This window comes from Zosterops lateralis (assembly GCF_965231275.1).
Source record: "Zosterops lateralis genome assembly, chromosome: 8".
Taxonomy (NCBI): Eukaryota; Metazoa; Chordata; class Aves; order Passeriformes; family Zosteropidae; genus Zosterops; species Zosterops lateralis.
Genome location: NC_139768.1, coordinates 13,118,320 through 13,137,143, shown reverse-complemented (window position 1 = coordinate 13,137,143; position 18,824 = coordinate 13,118,320). Strand labels below are relative to the sequence as shown.

At 41.1% G+C, this 18,824-nt stretch overlaps 1 protein-coding gene across 1 annotated transcript; it reads left to right on the top strand.

Moving 5' to 3' along the window:
- The first annotated feature begins 7,637 nt into the window (after positions 1-7,637).
- On the top strand, positions 7,638-17,123 carry CCNJ (cyclin J). Its single transcript, XM_083865990.1, has 5 exons — positions 7,638-7,723; positions 9,442-9,652; positions 11,974-12,273; positions 12,359-12,518; positions 13,976-17,123. Exons 1-5 carry the CDS (start codon positions 7,655-7,657, stop codon positions 14,385-14,387), a joined length of 1,152 nt encoding a protein of 383 aa, XP_083722116.1. The 5' UTR covers positions 7,638-7,654; the 3' UTR covers positions 14,388-17,123.
- The last annotated feature ends 1,701 nt before the right edge of the window (positions 17,124-18,824 follow it).

Below are 18,824 nucleotides of genomic sequence, written 5' to 3'. Positions count from 1 at the left end.
TGACTCCATTTTGCAAGCAGCACAAAAGAGATGGTTCTTACACACTGTCCTTCAAAGTAATGAATATATGGGTTCCTTTGAAATTGTGCACATGACCACAGCAATGTGCAAAGCAACTAAAAAGAGCCCACAGATGCACACTAACTCTTGACAGCACTTTCCCCCCAACTCCGAGGTTGATTAAAGCACAAAATGAGCAGTGACTCACCAGTTCCTCCCATCTCTTACACAGCAGTTGTGGAGATAGGTTCTGCTCTAATAGGAGAAGGGCAATCTTAATACTGCCTGTTATTGTCAGAGAACCAGTCAGTGCTGATTAATTTCAACAGAAAAAACACCTTCTACTGAAACCTGCCTCCCACAGGTTGTTAACTACTTGTTAAAGGCATTGTGTTTCTGCATGTGTTCATCAAACACACGTCCCAGAGTCTAATTCAATATGGGGGTCACAATTTCAGATGGGAGTACCACTGGCAACGAGCTGTGAAACCAAATATTTTAGGCTCATTTTACCCCTCCATCCAGAGATCCTTTCAAATGGATTGATCATTTAACATACTTGTCAAACCAGTTATCACGCTTTTAGCAATATCCAAATGGAAGTATGCTTCTGCCTTTTTAATAATGCAGTGGGTGTAATGAGTCACAATGCAATGAGTGAAAATAAAGAGTACTGACTCATGTCTATTAAAACATGTCTTGACTAGATGTGAGTAGGTGACTACACACTAAATAGCATGAAGATATTAGGAAGCAGAAGTGAAGGTCTGCTTGTCAATAAACCTCAAGAAAGGTACATCCACATTATCTAGATATGATATTGCTAATCAGCTCCTTCAACTTGTGACCATGAACCTGACAGTAAAATGTGTCCCAAACATATAAAAATCTCAAATTCTTTCAGCACAGTATGATGTTAACACTACATTAGGAGCCCCTGGGCTCTGGCTGTCAGAAGCATAATTGGCCACATGCATTGGACACTGATGCAGAATGAGATCTCAAATCTCATAGACATCTATGACCATGTTGGGAATCACTATTCCTACTTACTGCAGCCCCAAACCACAGGCTCACCCCTAACAACACAACTGATTAAGGTGCAGTACTTCTGAATAATGGAGCACAACGCTTTCAACACAGGTAAACCCTGTGAGTTTTGGCAGGATTTATCCCAACCCCAAATCTGCTGAAGTTTATCCTTCTTCATATTTGGATGGGGTTTTTGTTTGTTTGCTTTGTGGACACACAGTAAACCATGCTGTGACCATGGCAAACATCCTGGAGGGAGCACAACACAGATCAGCCAGAACTGCAGGGAAGCTGAAAGCTCCTACAGCAGTAAGAGGAACAAGAGTAAACAAAATGCTCTGGCACTGAAGAAGGCTGACAGCGTTTGGCCTGTGTTAACAGAGCCACAGCAAAAGAAGCAAAAGAATTGTGAAAAACGAGGTTCACTTTCTCGGTAAATTTTAAGAGATAAGTTTAATCAAAAAATTAAGACAATTAGGAGGTAGAAAAAAAAGCAAAGTACAGCCGGCCGGTGACTTGGCATTTAGCCAAGTTCACACTCTGCCATATCAGAGACATTCTTTAAATACCCTTTCTATTGCATCAGTCTGTTGCATATTCATATTATTCCATAAACTAGTTTCTATATTCTAGGAACTATTTTGCATGGTCTCTCTTTGGGTCTGCCTTTTTAGAGCATGCGTGTTTCGTGGCTGTGTCTTCATTATCACCTCCAGCCTTGGTCCATGCCTTTTTTAGATGGTAGATACTGATAGTTGGTATATCAGTAGCAGAGTCTTCTTTACATGTTCACTGGATGTTATTCTGACCAAACAGACAGTTTAAGCATATTTATATCAATTGTTACCACTATGCCTAATTTTCTTTACTAATAGCAGAAATAAAAAAAACTTATATCCTTACCACAACGTTATTAACCATATAGCACACATCTTGTGAAAAGCCAACTTTATAATATACACTTATAACAGAATTTTTACCATTTACTTATCACTTGTTGAGCCGTTTCTAGAATACTGCATCCAGTTTTGGGACACCCTCCTCCCCCAGTACAACAAAGACATTGACATCAGAGGGTCACCAAGATGGTTAGAGACTGGAGCACTTGCACTTTGAAGAGAAGCTGAGTGATCTGGGCTTGTTCAGCCCAGAGAAGATACAGCTCCAGAACGACTTTGGAGCAGCCCTCCCTAACCAAAAAAAAAAAAAAGTGCTGTGCTCTTCACATCCCTCCCCTACCTCTGTGCATGTAAATCCCAACAGATGAAACTAGTTTAACAAGTCCTCTGAACAAATTACAATAATTTTAGTGTCTTTCACTAGCACCAATTGGCTGCTCATTACGAAGAAACTGGAAGTGAAACATTTTCCACTTGTGCTGCTACTGAAATGGAACCCCATTAGTTAAGTACTTGAACAAGAAGCACCACAGAGATAAGTGCCGTTGTCCCATATCTGCAGGCAATTCTCTTCCTGGGCCACCCCTAGCAGACAAAAGCATTAACTTTGTTGTGCTCTGCCCGGGCTGGCTCCTAATTTGGCACCCTAGATATTATATTAAAAAAAAAAAAAATCTGTGATGGACCTTAAGTTTGAAACAAAAAGGAATAGGCCAGTTTGTCCTACTTAAATTCTGTGGATATAAGTAAATCAAAATATTTGACAGGAACAGCTGTGTATTCCTAACTGCTCTCCCTCCACCTCTGAGCTTACTGCACGACAAATAACCTTTACTAAATTTCAGTGAAATGAGCTGAAGACCTCCAAGCAGGAAGAACATTTGCTTTAGATGCAAAATTCCTCCCATCTTTTTAGTTACTGACAACCATGAGTGCGACTTACAGAAGAGAACAACCCCCCAGTACAACTTATATCCACCAACACCATTCCACTTATATGAATGTTTCCTTCATCCAACACATTATCAAAAACATATACATTTATCCTAATGCCAAATAAAACATTCATGGATGCACATTTTTATAATAGCTTTCCAGAAGATGGGAAAATACTTAAAGCCAAATTGTTCATTAAAATGCCTCGTGAAAAGCATGTATTGCTCAGGCCTGAGCATTCTCAGATGTTTTCTAAGTTAATAGCCATATTAACAACTAAAGTCAACAGTTCCAAAGGATATTTACCAGCTCAGATCAAATCTATTAATCACATTTCAGTAGCTATTCTGGGAATTCAAATCCCCAGACAACTTTGAAAATCCTACCCACAAAGTACCTTTAGCATTCAATACAAGATTTACAAATACAACCCCAGAGTATTTTCTGTAGGAGACTTCTTTCATTAATCCTTCTGAAGTGTTAAGACTTTTTACCAACATGGCACATTTCATCTACCACCATGCTGCAAAAGAGCTCTGTGAGCAATTACAGTTCTGTCTTCAGGGTGATTCATTCCCTTTAATTAAATGCCCTTGAAATATTACTGCTATGAATGTCATCAGATGCAGCCTTTGTTTGAAAATAAGATCAAGAAGGACAGAACAAAAGCAGAGCTAACTTTCTCAGTCCCGAGAAACTCAGGAACTAAGTTTGAAATTTTTAAAAATAATTCTCAGTTCTACAGAACTGAGATTTCCTTACATTTTAATTCCAAAAACTAAGTCCTTCAAAAATGCCTTTTAAGGAATTACCATGTCTTCATTCAGATGAGAATGACCAAGGAGCAACAAAACAAAAGCAAGAGCCAATAAACAAAACCCACAATTAACATAGCAATTGAGCCATTATTTAAATGTTTCCTTCAGTGCTATGTCACCCCAGAATTTAGCTTCCATCCTAGGTGCTGTTTGTGTGTTGATTCATCTCATTCTGCCAGTCAAGATAAATCCAAACTTCGAAGATGTATCTTATGACAAGGGGCACATAAATAGAAAGAACAGTGTCAGTCTTTAGAAACTTGTTCTTTGTGGCTGATGTACCATTAAAACTAAGAACAGTACAACAGAAACAGATCCTTTTATACTGGGAGGGGTAAATGGGTTCTAATGTGGTTTGCAGGATCAGAGCATTTGCTGTACTTGGCAATTACTTCCAAGTTCTTAATTTGTATTTTAAAATTCACATTTCTTTTTTCACAGGCCAAGAAGAACCATCAGAAGAAAGCTAGGGGAGGAAAAAGCAGCTTAAACACATAAATACATGCATCAATTCCTGAGATACAGATCTAACCTCCCAGTAACTACAAAGAGGAGACAGCTCACCCACCATGTCTGAAACCGTGTTAGGACTATAACCTGTGAATTACAGGTCCATAAATTGTAAGACTTCTGCAGCATCCTCTTCAGAAGATTCCACAAAAATGTTACAGGGATTTTAGTCCAGATTTCACAGGTTACATTCTAGCCTATTTTGGACGTTGTTCAGGGTAATAATTTTTCTTGGTGAGTTCCAAGAATAACGGTATTTCTTGCTACTTGGCACCTTTTCAAAGCACAGACAGCAGTTCTCACAGCCAATTTCATTCCCCCCCTGAGACACACATATTTGCTTAGGTGATCCAGGGTCATTTACAGAAAGAGGATACCAATTTCAAAATGGTTCCATAACATTTAATTCTGCTGTTTTCTCAGGTTCTATATACTACACATACTTCACACTTTCAGTTTCTTGCTAAGAAAATGTAACTACTGCCACTGAAACTCATGTTTAATATCCTCTGTATATCCTAAGGACTCACTGAGTAGGTTTTTGTTCTATCCTGACTTACATACAGGGGACTAAGGCAGGAATACTTAAAGCACTGTACACAGCCCTGACCATTAAAAGTAGATGAAATCTGGACTGGCTAAAAAAAACTCCACTGGTTAGTACACTTAGGATTGATTATAAGGCATGGAGAAGATGTATTAACATATTATCATTACAGTTGTGCTACTCCCATTCCTATTCAAACCTCAAAACTGTGATTTTGCAAACTCTGAACTCTGCAAAAAATCAGCCTCAGCTCGGCACTCCAAGACTGTTCTCAAATCTTCCAGCTGGGGCTAAGGCAGATACTGAGGTCATAGAATACCAAGTTGGAAGGGGAGCTCAGCATCATCTCATCCAAACCTTCTTGGCAAAAGCATGATGTCCCCACACCCTATCCCACTGAATGTTAAAAGTGTCCAACGTTGGGGAATCCACCGCTTCCCTGAGGAGATTATTCCAATGGCTGATTGTTAACAGCTGATAGGATGTAAGCTTCCTGCAGATAGCCAGGCTGTACTTAACTGCTCTGGCTTTTTCAATAGGATGATTTTCTAAATGTCTCCAAGATTACAAAAATGCATGCCAGGAGCAATCCTGGCCTTGGGCAGAACGATGAAGCTCTTCCCAAACCTATGTTTTCATTGCATGAAAAGCAGATAGATATAATTGTTCACAAAACCAACAACTCAATTAACATAGATTGTAATGGGAAAAAGAATCTGAAATTCCGCAGCTCACTCCACTTCGCAGTGGCAAGTAACAGTGACATAATTGTTTTCCTCAATTATACATAAAATAAATAGTTCTCAGAGTACACAGCCTTATAAGGATGATGTTTCCTATCCAAGTCAATCAAGCATATCTTAGAAACAAGCCACCAAGCATCAGTATTTTTTTCCCTGCTTAACAGTTCAGCACCAGACTAATCCTCAGAGTGTTTAAAAGCTCTACGGGGAGGCAACACTGCTAATCGCAATAAGAGAAGGGACATCACTTCCCTGTTTGGGCCCATTGTAACAGGTTTTAGCATGTTGGTGTTTATTAGCCTTCTCTTCATGCAGGCAGCACATTTTTGAAGGCAATAAAGATGTTATAAAAGACAGTGTCTCCATTCGGAATCTGGTTTTGAGACTTATCCTTGAAACGTACAGTTTGGTATTACCTTTCTTCAGAGATAATTTAAAAACAATGTATATGCAAATATAAAAAATAGCTTGAGCATGCATTTGCCTATAAAATAATGTAGAGAAATGAGACAAAAAGCCATCGGATCAGGAAAATACTGATTTGGCAATAGTCCATAGATGTCAGAGAGTTAATGTAAATAGTTAAAGTATTTTGGCAATTATGCACAAAAAACCACATTTTCTTGTTGTTTTTTGGTTTTTGTGGGGTTTTTTGGTGGGTTTTTTTGGTTTTTTTTCAGAAAACTATGTAGCATTCTATAACATCTGTCATAAATGGAAACTGTCCAAAAATGTGTCCTCAAAAACAAAAGCTTCAACCTATGAGCACACTTCCTCAGATGAAAGGGACCACTGTAGTCTATAGGGTTACCCATTAGACACACAGGAAGAGGTTTTTACAGTTCCCACTACAGAGTCATTAAACTGGTTATGTCAAAAAGTTGGTTTCTATTTTCTTAATTAAAAGGGGAAAAAAAAATCATGCCTGAGCAAGGTAGAAACAAAAAAATTAAATACACTCCCTCGACTGAAGTTGCACTCAAAGCATTTCTTCTCCATCACTTTGCATCACCTGTTGCACCACGTTTTATAGTCTCATTAACTGGTTGTTTCAATATTTATAAATCCAAATATGTAAAGGACTATGAAGGACTAATTTTTATTTTGTAAGGTGTCTGTAGCGTGGGGTTGGTTACCGGGGAGCAGAAAGTACCAAGGCTCTGTGGAGGCAGAGCAGGTGCAGAGTCCAAACCAGGGGCACGAGTGGGAGCGCTCGGTCACCGGCGGCCGGACAGGGAGCCCTCGCTCAGTGAGACACCGGCTACGGAAAGGAACGATGCCCGGTGCTGCAAACCTCCCGGGATTTAACCACCAGGGAACCAAATTAATCCAATACTGCGGCCTCACAGCTCGGAGGAGGCGTGTCCGACCCGCACTGCCACCGGGACAATGCCCTGCAGGGCAAGGGCTGAGCGAGGCGCTGCCGCCGCCCCGGGCTGAAACCTCACAGCTGAGCCCAGCGGGGAAAGAGCTGGGAGAAATAGAAAAAAAAATAATAATAAAAGGTGCTATCTGGAGCTCAGGGGGGCCCAAACACCGCTGCGCTCCAGCCGGGTGAGCCACCTCGCCCCGGCTCTGCCGAGCCCCGCCTGAGGGAGCCAGGCTGAGGGACCCGGGCCGGGCCGCCCCGCCCGCGCTTCCCCCGAGCCCAGAGCCCCCCGCCTCCGGCCCGCGCCCGCCGCGCGCTGATTGGCGGCCGGGTCGGGCTGTAAAGGGGCTGGCGATTGGCGGCCAAGGGGCCCGCGCTGTAAGGTGGCCGGCGATTGGCGAGCGGGGGCGGGGGGCGCGTGCGGGCACTGCCCGGCTTTGTACACGCGCGGCCCTTTAACAATGGGCGCGGCGCGCGGCGCCGCGTGATGGCGGCGGAGCCCCGGGGCCGCCGCGCCGCGCTCGGGTGTCCCGGGCCGCGCCCCACCGCCTCCCCCGCCGCCACCTCCGCGACCCCCTCGCCCGGCCGTGCCCCGCGGCGGGAGGGGGCGGCTTAACGAGCCGCACTTGTGCCCCGCATGGCGGCCAGCTGGGCCGGGGGGCCGGGGGCGCCCCGCGGCAGCTGATCGCGGTTAACCGGGGGCGAGCCAGAAAGGGGCGAGGGTGGCGCTGCCTGTCCCGCCCTCAGCGAGCGCCGCTTCCTCCCCAGTGCCCGGGCCCGGGCGCCGCGCCGCCCCGCCGATGGAGCTGGAGGCGCAGTGGTGGACAGGACAGCTGGCGGCCGATATCCACCAGGCGCTTCGATACAAGGTAGCCGGGGGGAGCCGGGCCGGGGGGCGGCCCCGCCGCCTTTGTGAGGCCCCGGCCGTCGGGGCGGCCGCGGGCGGGGAGGGGAGAGCCTGGGAAGCGGCCCCGCTCGGCCGCCGGGGCTCGGCGGGGTTGGCTTTTGTAAACTCGGAACTCTCCGTGCCTTCCCTGCGTGGGCGCTGGGGGGTCTGTCCGTGGCCGTGACAGCTGATCCAGCGGCCGGACTGTGCTCCCGCTGCCCTCGGGAGAGGGGAAGGGCTCACCCTGCGCCCGGTGCTGCTCCAGAGGTGTTGGCGCGGGGCCAGGGTTAAACTCGGCAGAAAGCATTGTAGTGTTGTTGGAACAAAAAAAAAAAAAAACAGACCCACCAAACAAAAACCTAGTGAAAGAAACGGTGCGTGCGTTAAGAAGAATAGAGGGTTTAGGCAATTGTTTAGAAGTTGCTTCGACTGTCTCAGAGTTGTTCTTTGGGACTATTTTCATTAAGAACATCTTAACACTTGGATTGAAAATCAGTTTACAGTGACTGAACCTACTAAAAAACATGCTTTTGTTGCCTGATGATACTCGTTGAGAGGATTACTCTTCCCGGAGCCGTGACTGCTTTACTCTTTTCCGGTGGTGGAGGGAAATAATAAAAGGACAGGATCATTTATTTGCTACCGAAGTTATCTTTATTAAAGCTAAGTTAGTGCAGTGAAAGGCGAATTATAAAGCTTAATAGGTGGGAAATTTGTTTTTGGGGTTTTGTTCTACTTCAAGAGCATGTTTCAAAACTTTGAATTTACATCAGAACTTTGAAAAAATTTGTATGACTCCATTCCAACTTGATGTCATTAAGTTAATCAAGTTAATTTTCGCTGGAAATGTAAGTGTACTCAAAATTAACTTGAACGCATTGTGTGGGTGCACAGTCTATTCATAAATTTATTCATAAGAGGACAGCACTGCTGTGTACAAGAATAGGTACGGCTACTGGGCAGGAGCCTGGAGGGTTGGGGTTTTTTTTTCTACCAATCCAAATTTTTTATTCGAAATAGATCGTAGCACAGATTTTCTCAAATGTGGTGTTTCTAGGACCTTTGTTTTGAGGGATCCTCCTCCCAAATCTGAGGCCGTGTGAGCTTAACTACCTGTCTTAGAGACACTGTAATCAATCAGTGTGACATCAATCAGATCGGGTCAGTGTTTTAACATACACACCAGGCGAATGTTGGTTCGTGCACACCCTGTTCCCCTTCCTAAGGTTCAGCTGTCTGTTAGTGGTCTTTTCCTGGAGGCATTAGCAGAAGATTTGGCAGCTCTAGAACATGCAAACAATTAAGTACAAAGTCTGGTTGCTCAGACTGAGCTGTAGCAAGAGAGGGGTTGAGTTAAACTATTGAACTTTGCATTGAAGCAGCTGAGGAATACGTGTGTGCCCTTGCTGTACAGCCTTTGCAGCAGAGGTAATACAACAGACAGGGTAAAAGCTGAAGTCACTCTGCCCAAATGAAAGATGTTAAATTTTAAGTTGTTGATGCTGTGCAGAAACTGTTCTGTAATACAACAAATAGATTTTGTTCACTGAAAAGGGATTCTGAAATGAGGGGAACAGAAGGAAGAAGGGAGAAATCCTTTGAAACTTCTGTTATAAATATTAAAATATCAGCTGTATTAATCTGATACCACTTCAAACTAAATTATGGTTTTAATAAAATTACCTGCTGCTCTCCATCTAGGAGCTGAAGCTGCCCTCTTACAAAGGCCAGTCTCCCCAGTTACACCTGAGAAGATACTTTGCAGACCTGATTGCCATCGTGAGCAACAGGTTCAGGCTGTGTCCTGCTGCGCGACACCTGGCCGTGTATCTGCTGGACCTCTTCATGGACCGCTACGACATATCCACACAGCAACTGCACGTGGTTGCTCTTTCCTGTTTACTTTTGGCAAGTAAGTATGTGCCACCAAACTTGAACTAGACTAATCTATTCTCCTGCCAAATGCAAGGTGCGTCTTGGTGGGGGAAACAAAGTGGTTATAAATGATGAGCAGTGCGTATCAGTTTGGCCTAATGGGTAGAGCATTTCTTTAGGCTTGTTTTGATTTCTGTTGGCATATGATGAAACTGAGGGTGGGAAAAAAAAAACACCCTGCTGTGATTAAAAACTAATGTTTATATTTGTAAAGAAATTATTCTAATGTGAACTTTAAGACCTGTGTCGTAGGAACAGAAAGACTGTTTTTCTAGGGTATCTTAAATAGGTATGTCCTGTGCTGGAAATGAGAAATTTGCATATCTGTGATAAAGAAATTAACAAAACAAACCATGTGTAGACTGCACTGCATTCTGCTGATGGTGCTGTGTAGTTCTAGAATACTCCAGATTTTGTAAATGGCAATGTTATTTAAGCAAGCTAAAACTAACATAAATCCTGTATTGTCACATATAAAATGTAATGCAGGTAAAATACATTGGTGAATACACAGTACTCTGAAGACAGAATTAATTACAAACACTCATTATGAACAATGCTGCTTATAGATTCTTGTGGTGTGTATCCATCTTTCAACATTTGTGGACCCCTTTTCAGTATCCCGGAAAAAAATATGGGTGCCATTTGCTGGGAGACCTGCTGGCACTTGTTTTTAAACCAATAGATTCAGAGAAACTGGTCCTAGCAGCAGAAGTAACTGTTGATTCAGTTTCTGCTGATCTGTTTCTCTAAATCTATTCTCATTTTCCCCAAAAAGGGCTCTTGACTCTCTTTGCTACAAAACTGGAGTGCAGTGGTGTTGGACAGTTTTCATCTTTTCACTGCATCCCTTGTCCACTAATACAGCTATTCAGCAGGGCAGTTAAACCAGAAAAGGCTTATTTCAGATTCTGAGGGTAGACTTTGACTAGGTGCCACCAGCCAGTAATCTTCTCTTGGCAAAGGATGTCGTGCCGAGTATGAAAACGTTGCCTCAGAAACCACTCTAATCCATTTAGGAAAATGGATTGGCTTTGAACTAATGCTGGATTTTCAAATTAAATTCATGTTCTGAAGAGAACTTTTTGTTCGTTTGTTTTAAACGAACCTCTGCCATAGTTCATGGCAAGCTGCAAGGAGAGATCTGAAAGCCTGGAGTACTTGCTCTTCTGAGAAGCAGTGTATGGGTTGGTTCAGAGAGAAGCAAAATGCTGTTTTAAACTTTTGCCCTGTTTGGCTTAAACAAGCAGTTTAATCAGTGGTGCAATAAGTTATGACACTGTGATACATCTGATAAGGTTAAGAAAGTAGTAAGAGAAATTATTATGTGACTCCTGAAGTTTTTATTTCTGTAATTACTGGAGTATGGGAAACAAAAACTAACAGACTGGCACTGGTATTGGATTAAGTCCTATATAAGTACCTCCACCACTGAAAAAAGTAAACGTTCACGTATGTTCAGTCTTGCAAAACTCAAAGAATGTGCATTTACAACCTATCATGTAGTACTGAATAGAGAGTGTAAGATGGAAAGAATTTGCAATGAAATTGAAATAGCACAACCATATGGCAAACTGTATGGAAATGTGACACTTGTTTCTCTTATTAATGGGTTTTCTACGTACACAATGTTGCTTTAGGCTAAAAACATACAGACCTGACAAGTTAAAAGTCCAAGGAAGGTTGCAATAGTGTATGTGGCAGAGGGTGTTTTCAGATGCAAGTTGCTGAAAATCCACTCCTTTGCCAGATCTCAAATATAAAACTGCACCTACCATAGCAGGCATTAAAAGCAGCCAGGTTGGCTGGAGCTCTAGCTATGCTCTAATGAGTTTTAGATGCAAAAAGGGTGTGCGAGGGTGGGAGGGTGATTAAAGCCAAATGCTCTTGTGGTGTGTTTGCCAAGTCACATCAAAGTGGTATTTCATTGATGATGGGGAGATGTTATACAATAATTTGGTGACAAAAACTTGCATATGAAGTGTCAATGGTGTCCTAATACTCTGCTCTTGGCAGCTGGCTTCTGTGTGCCAGCATGGGAAAACCAACAGGAAACATGGCACTGCACAACATCCTACACAGTGTTTGACATTATCTGCTGAAATTGAGCCCATTTTAGTACATACCCCTTTTTGTCTCCAATGACATAGTCTGTTTGAGCTTTGCATCTACAGGAAAGTCTCAAGCTTGTTTGACATAGTAGAATTGAAATATGACCAACAAGACATTAGCTATAATCCATTTTATAGTTCATTTGTGCTGAACCTTTTTTTCCCTCCTCTTTCTGTTCACCTGAAGGTAAATTTGAAGAAAAGGAAGACAGTGTTCCCAAACTTGAACAGTTGAACAGCTTGGGTTGTATGACTAACATGAATTTGGTACTAACAAAACAGAATTTGCTTCATATGGAGCTGTTGTTGCTAGAAACATTTCAGTGGAATTTGTGCCTCCCAACTGCCGCTCATTTCATCGACTATTATCTTTCTATTGCTGTCCATGAGACTGATCTTCATGATGGCTGGCCAATGGTTTGCTTAGAGAAGACTAAGTTATATATGGCAAAATATGCTGATTACTTTCTGGAAGTATCATTGCAAGGTGAGTTACAGATTTCAGGTAATGACTTCTTTGTTGTCTTGACAGACAATGTCAAACTTAAATGATTTTTTTTCCTTCTTTCTAGATCATGAATTTTTAAATTATGCCCCTTCTTTAGTTGCTACTGCATGTGTAGCTTCTTCAAGGATTATCTTGCGTCTCTCGCCCACGTGGCCCACGCGGCTGCACCACCTCACTGCCTACTCCTGGGACTTCCTGGTGCCGTGTATTGAGCGACTCCTCATGTGAGTTAACTCCAGTGCCTTTTTTAAAGTCCATTTCTGCATCTGTTATGATTCATTGCTGCCAACACTGCAATTACGTTTCTTTATAAATTTCTGTTCCTCTGTTCTGAAAATATTTATGTATTAGGGAACACATAAGTTTGGTAGATACATGTTGTTAGGCAATAACTGTTTTCCTCTTTCCAAAAGAGAAATCTTTATCAGATCTAATCTCTTTTCTCATCTTTCAACAAATAAACTTCTGCCTTACATTTCCACTGAAAATCTGGGATGCTTTGAGCATTTTCAATAGCTTGTTCCCAATCTCTCTAGTCTGCTCTGAGAGCAGCTAGTGAAGAGTACCAAAAGCACAGAAGCTTTTATAGAGAAGACTCTATGCCTTGGAAGTTCAAGGCATTCTCCAAAGAGATGATGGATCAAATGTGCAGACCGTTTGAGTGGCTAGCCTTGGTGGCAGGAAATGACCAGGAGTTTGTATCTATTTTTGCTGTATCCATTTTTGCATTCCAGCTGACATGAGATAAAAATGCCAATGATTGCCAAATGAACTTTCCTGGGAAGGCATGTTACACAATTTGCTTTCCCTCTACAGAAATTTGCTCTTAGCCAAGTCTAGTATAGTTGTGAACAGGAGAAGCACAGCTGTATCTGGAAGAACCACATCAGCCTTAGAAATGTGACATTATCACCCTTGATGGCCTCTGTTGGTTTCACTCATGTGTATAATGAAAGGAGCAGTACCTAAAGCATGCAAGTGCTGTTGCAGAAGTGTTTTCACTATTGCTCTGGAACAGAGGGAGAGCACCATCAAAAAGGAATTATGAATGTAGGTGGAATCTGCTTAACCTTAGCACAGAATTGAGAAAGAGAGTGTGTCTAGAGACATTTCAGGCAGTTGTAAATCAAAGGGAATTCAGATGAGCCATACTGGATAGGCTAGAAAAAGGGTGAGAGGAAGAAAAAAAGAAGTGTTTTTGCTCTCCAGAATGGGATCCAATATGAATATGCATATGATCTTTAAGTACTGTGATGTAGATATTACAAACCTTTCTGGTATCTTGTCTTTAGAAACCTTATGCTCTGTTTAATTTAAATGAGGTAGAAGCAGCAACTTCAGGTTCTGGTAATCTGGCAATTTATCGGGGTACTAAAGTACAGTAGCAAATTTTATTGCACTGTAATTCTAGATCCCGCTCTATTACATGTGTGTACTTGGCTTTTATCTGTGTTTTTTATTGCTATACAATGAAGTGAAATGCTGAAAAGGAAGACTGTACCCTAACCAAATGTTGAAACCTTCGGTGATTGTAAATGATAGCTAAAACTATTTTTTTTTAAGCTTTGGAAGCTGTCAGATATTTGCACCATTTTTTAGAGTGCTCCTAAATGTTAACTCAAAGAGTTCAAATGGTATCAATATCTATTTTGATGCATTTTGTCTCCTTGATTTGTTTTAGTGCGCACGATAACGACGTAAAGGAAGCAAACAAGCAGAAAGGACAACAGACTCAGTCTGCCCAGCACGCCGTGTTTCAGCCCCCAGCTCCAAGTGCCCAGCAGGCCAATGCTCAGCAGCACATCCCGCAGTATCTGCAGGCTCATCAGTCTTCCTTACAGTACCACCATCCAGCATCACAGCAGCAAAGCTGCCAGCAGATCTTATCATCCACTCACGCAGCATCCTACCCGCTGCAGACTTGCCCTGCTGCCTTACACACCGGTGCTCAGGCTCGAGGCCACGTCCCGGGCAGTGCTGCCATGGCGCTGGCCGTGCCGCTGGAGGTGAAGCCGTGTATCAGTGTCTCCTACAACAGGACATACCAAGTGAACGGACGATATTCCTGTATCACTCCCTGCTTTGAGAGGTGATAAGTACAAAACAGTTTTGTGCTTGTTTGTTGGGGGTGGAGAGTCGTGTGGAAAATCGTTTCATTTTTTTTGTTAAGCCTCAAAAAAAAAAAAGTTTGAGGGCAAAAAAATTGAATGAAAAAGGCGTCTTCCCAGAAAAAAAGAACAACTGGATTGGCAACTGGCACCACAGCTCAAATAACAGCCTGCAAAAAGTTAGCACACAGACCATCCTCTGAAAAAGAATCTGTATGCTTGGGGATAATACGTTCTTACTTTGACATTCTGCTTCTAATGTGTGTCTATGAAATACTACTCAAAAGAAAACCAGCTGTGGACTAACTACAGACTTTTTTTTAATGAAGGAGATATGCAGTATTATTTTGAAGACATTTATGTCATCCCACCGTACAGTATTAACACTTACTTTATACTGAAACTCAAGAATCCACTGAATACCAGACTTCTACAGGTACATGGAGATCACAGGAAGAAACAAATCTCGTGTGGCTAACTCCATATTCTTGCCCCTTTTTCACCACTTGTGTTGGTTATTTGCTTTAGGCTAACACATGTGAATTAACTGGTATTTTGGCTAATTTTTTAAGTTTTGTACCTTACAGGACAAGACAGTATGTTTTTGCGTCTCTTATCCTCCCTATCTTTTTTGTGTTTAAAGTAACTTTTTCATACTAACTCAGGGACTTTTCTACTCATTACTCAGTGCTGCTGGTTTGTACACTAATTGGGTATAACTCGGGGAAGGAAGGCAGAGAGGGAAGAGACTATAGCAAGTGGAGTGGCTTTTCTTCAGGGCATCTATGCAGAGTACCAAAGGGATATGTTAGTGTTCACAGAATGTAGATGTGAACTAGTACCCAGCAGTGTGATAATTGAAGAAAAGAGAAAGTTTCAACTGAACTTGTACTGTACCAGAACTACTACAGTGGCTGTGATTCCTCTGTGTACACCACACACAAACACACAAATATTATTAACCAACAGAAAGCATCCTCCAGTTGTACTGACAATACCATCCCTACAGAAAAAGTACAGTTAAATGCTGACAGAAATCTGGTTCTGTCAGGTTTATAGTGGAGGGAAATTCTCAGGTAATAAAGGGGCAACTTTTTCTTCTACTATTTGGGAGTTCCAGAAGAAAATAGAGATTTGCTCTTCCAAGTGGGTGGATCAAAAAACATTTTGCAGAGTGAACTGCTTCATCACAAGTAAGGTGCTAATTATATAACTATGGGATTACACTATCTCCTGTGGAGTGGATAGTCTGAGAGTAGAAAGCTTCATCATCCACCTCTTGGATGAAATTTATGGTAGAGATGGTTTTTGGGGTCCTCTGTGTGTTTGTTGGGGGATTTTGGGGGGTGTTTTGTTTTTTAAATACAAGAAGATATCAGACTTTCTCCTGTGGTAGAATATGGGAGGAAGTGGTATGAATGATGGGATTCTTACTACTTTAAAATATCTTTATAGTATATGTGCTTAAGGCTTTTTTTGGTCATTTCATTTGTTCTTTTACCATCTTCTCCCCTGTCTTAGTGGCAGCACTTAAAATTGTGTACCATCAAATGACACTGTATTATTGTGAATCTTACAGAAACTGTTTTAAAAGCAGGGGCAATTAAATTACATTATCAATATGAAGATGAAGGCTTTATCACCATCGTGTTCAGAATGGAGGGAGGACAGCTGTGTTCATTCTTTCTGGGGCTAAATTGTAACATGCTACAAAAACCTATTTATTGTTGAGGAGAAGAAATCCTATTTCTCTTGTTTTGTCTTTTAAATCCCAATTTTTGTTGTGGGCTTTTGTAGCATAGATGTGCAAGTCAAGAAGAATAGGAGGGTGAATGGAAAAGATGACCCTCTCCCTTTTATCTTAGAGAATCAACTTTGAAATAGGCATAGTGTGGTCAATTCCTTATTAAAATGCAAGTTGGTTTCGGTTTTTTTCCTCTCTTCTCTTCATGAATTTTTCCCTGTGTCTGAGAGTAGTGTTAAGTAGAAACTTTCCACCTCATAAGATGCCATGCTTTTTACTCAGCACTGTTACCCATTTTAGAGGGAAATGGACTTCTTTCTGCTGGTTTTGTTTCGTTGCAATGCTGTATCCAAGTCCTCAGTGCTCTAACTACCTCTGATGCTATGAATGTACAGTCTTGTAATAGACCATGACTTGAAATAACAGCAGATGCCTGTAGCAATTTTTTTTCTGTAAAATCTTTAAATCATTTAACTTGTCATCTTTTTTGTAACGCAGCAGTATAGGCTCTTCTTTTGGGGGGTATTAGTAAATTTATCCCATAGGCATTTGAGATATAAAATATTAACTAATCCTTAACACTGGAATTATAATGGGTGGGGGGCTTATTCATAGTTAATACCACGGATTTACATTTAATAGGGTATTTTTTATTTGACTATTTTAAGACATTAGGTCAATTGTAAAAAGATCCACTACATGCTGTTTGTTTTTAATTTATTACTTAGTCTGAGGTTTTTTTCTGACACTACAGCTGCATCATGACTACAGAGAAAATGTACACTGAACAGTTTCAATCTATATTATTTAAAAGGGCTTTATCGGTGTACATTAAAAATACACTGTTCTTACTATTAGAACCAAAATGTGTTTTTTATGGCATAAAAAAGAATGGTGCTTCTAAATGCAAAATGTCCAAAACAATGGAATCTTTGTGAGTGCTATGCATTCAACTTATTTTTTAAAATAAAACTAGTTTTGAGTAAGAAGGCTCCAGTGTGTATTATCTTTGTATTATGTTTTTTTACAATGTGTAAACTTCTTGCCCTGAAACTTTAAGGACTTCTCTCCCTCCCCCTTTGTTTTCTGTGACATATCATAAGCTTCAGGAACACTCAGACTTCACAATTGGAAAAAAAAAATAGGAAGGAAATCATGCAGGAAGGGGCTTTAAAACTAATTGCAGCCACAGCATATGCTAAATATTGTACACTTCAACAATGAGTCTAGTACACAGCTGTAATGAAGAAATAAAGAACAAAAGAACTTGAGTAGTTCAAGAGCCAGTGGGTGAATTCATTTTACTCTGATACAAAAAAGCAACCATGAATACTGGCAATCTCAGATTTCTAATACTAGAAATCATTTAGGAGATGTGGGAATAGCCTCTTGTCAAGAGCTCCAAGCACTTGTGTTATTTACAATAGCTGTGAAGGCTCAGTCATGCTGCAGGCAGTGTAGAATCACATGATGCATCCTAGCACAAATATTTTTGATTGTTTTGAATTTCTGATAGCTGTTGCTTACTAGAAGAAGCTCTATTTGTTCCTACCAGTGTGCACATTTCATATTTGCAGCAAGGCTGTGATTATGGCCTGAGTCACAAAAATTAATAAGCTTGCTTAAAATTTAATTTGTCTGAAGTTAAAAAATGAAATTATGAGGCCTCTTAGCTTCCACCCATCCATTTAGGAATAAACCACTGATAATGGTTAATAAATCTTTTTGGAGGATGTAGGGCCAGAGGGAGAGCAAGCTGTACCCCATCCCTGTAAGGAACAAGGGCAATGCTCTAATATAATGATTGCATGCATATTACATGGATACTTTGATCTGGAAAGTTTTGTCTTCACTTTTAAGGCAGCAGAAGTCAAGTCTGTCTAGACTGTGGCCTTGAAATCTCAAGTTTTTATTTTTTTTTCACTGTAATTACAGAATAGGAACTCCCCATGACATTTATGAGTCTCCTAACAACTATAAGGACCGCCAAATACTTTTCAACGCTTCAGTAGAAGTCTCAGCTTCAGATTTGAAATTGCAAGTCTGAAGCTATTTTTGTTTGTATGTAACAAGAAAAGCCTTATCTCTGCTTCCCATGACCCAGGTTCATTATTTACTTTATATGTGAGGATATTTATGGTCTTTCAGCATTGCAAGTTTAGCTTAAAATATAAGTTTTAAAGTCAACATTTTAGTGACTGACACATCACCAGAAATAAAAACTGTTTGCCACTGTAATACTGTGGTTAAATATATATAAGCTAGAAAGTAATGTAGCATTTTCCTTTATTAATTTATTAACTCCACATTCTGAATGTTCACAGGAACAAAAGTCTTGTGAGTAGATAAGGCCTTATCTGAGTGAGTGCAAGTGCCCAGTTGGTTGTCTTGTATTAAAAGGTTGTCAACAGCAATTTTTCAAAACACCAAGTAAAGCAGCAATAACAAAATACGCACTGTTATTTTTAGACTCCCTCTCAGTGATATTTTAGAAGTTAAGGCAAACTGTACAATTGTGAAGCTTACATTAGACCGTTTGCTCTTTCCTGGAATGAAATGTAATGTAAGAAATTTCTATAACTTCACTAAACAAGGCATGCATTCTGACAAAGGAAAGCATTTGCTACTGAACATGGAAAAAAACAAACCCACATCAAACAATGTGTAACTGAATAATT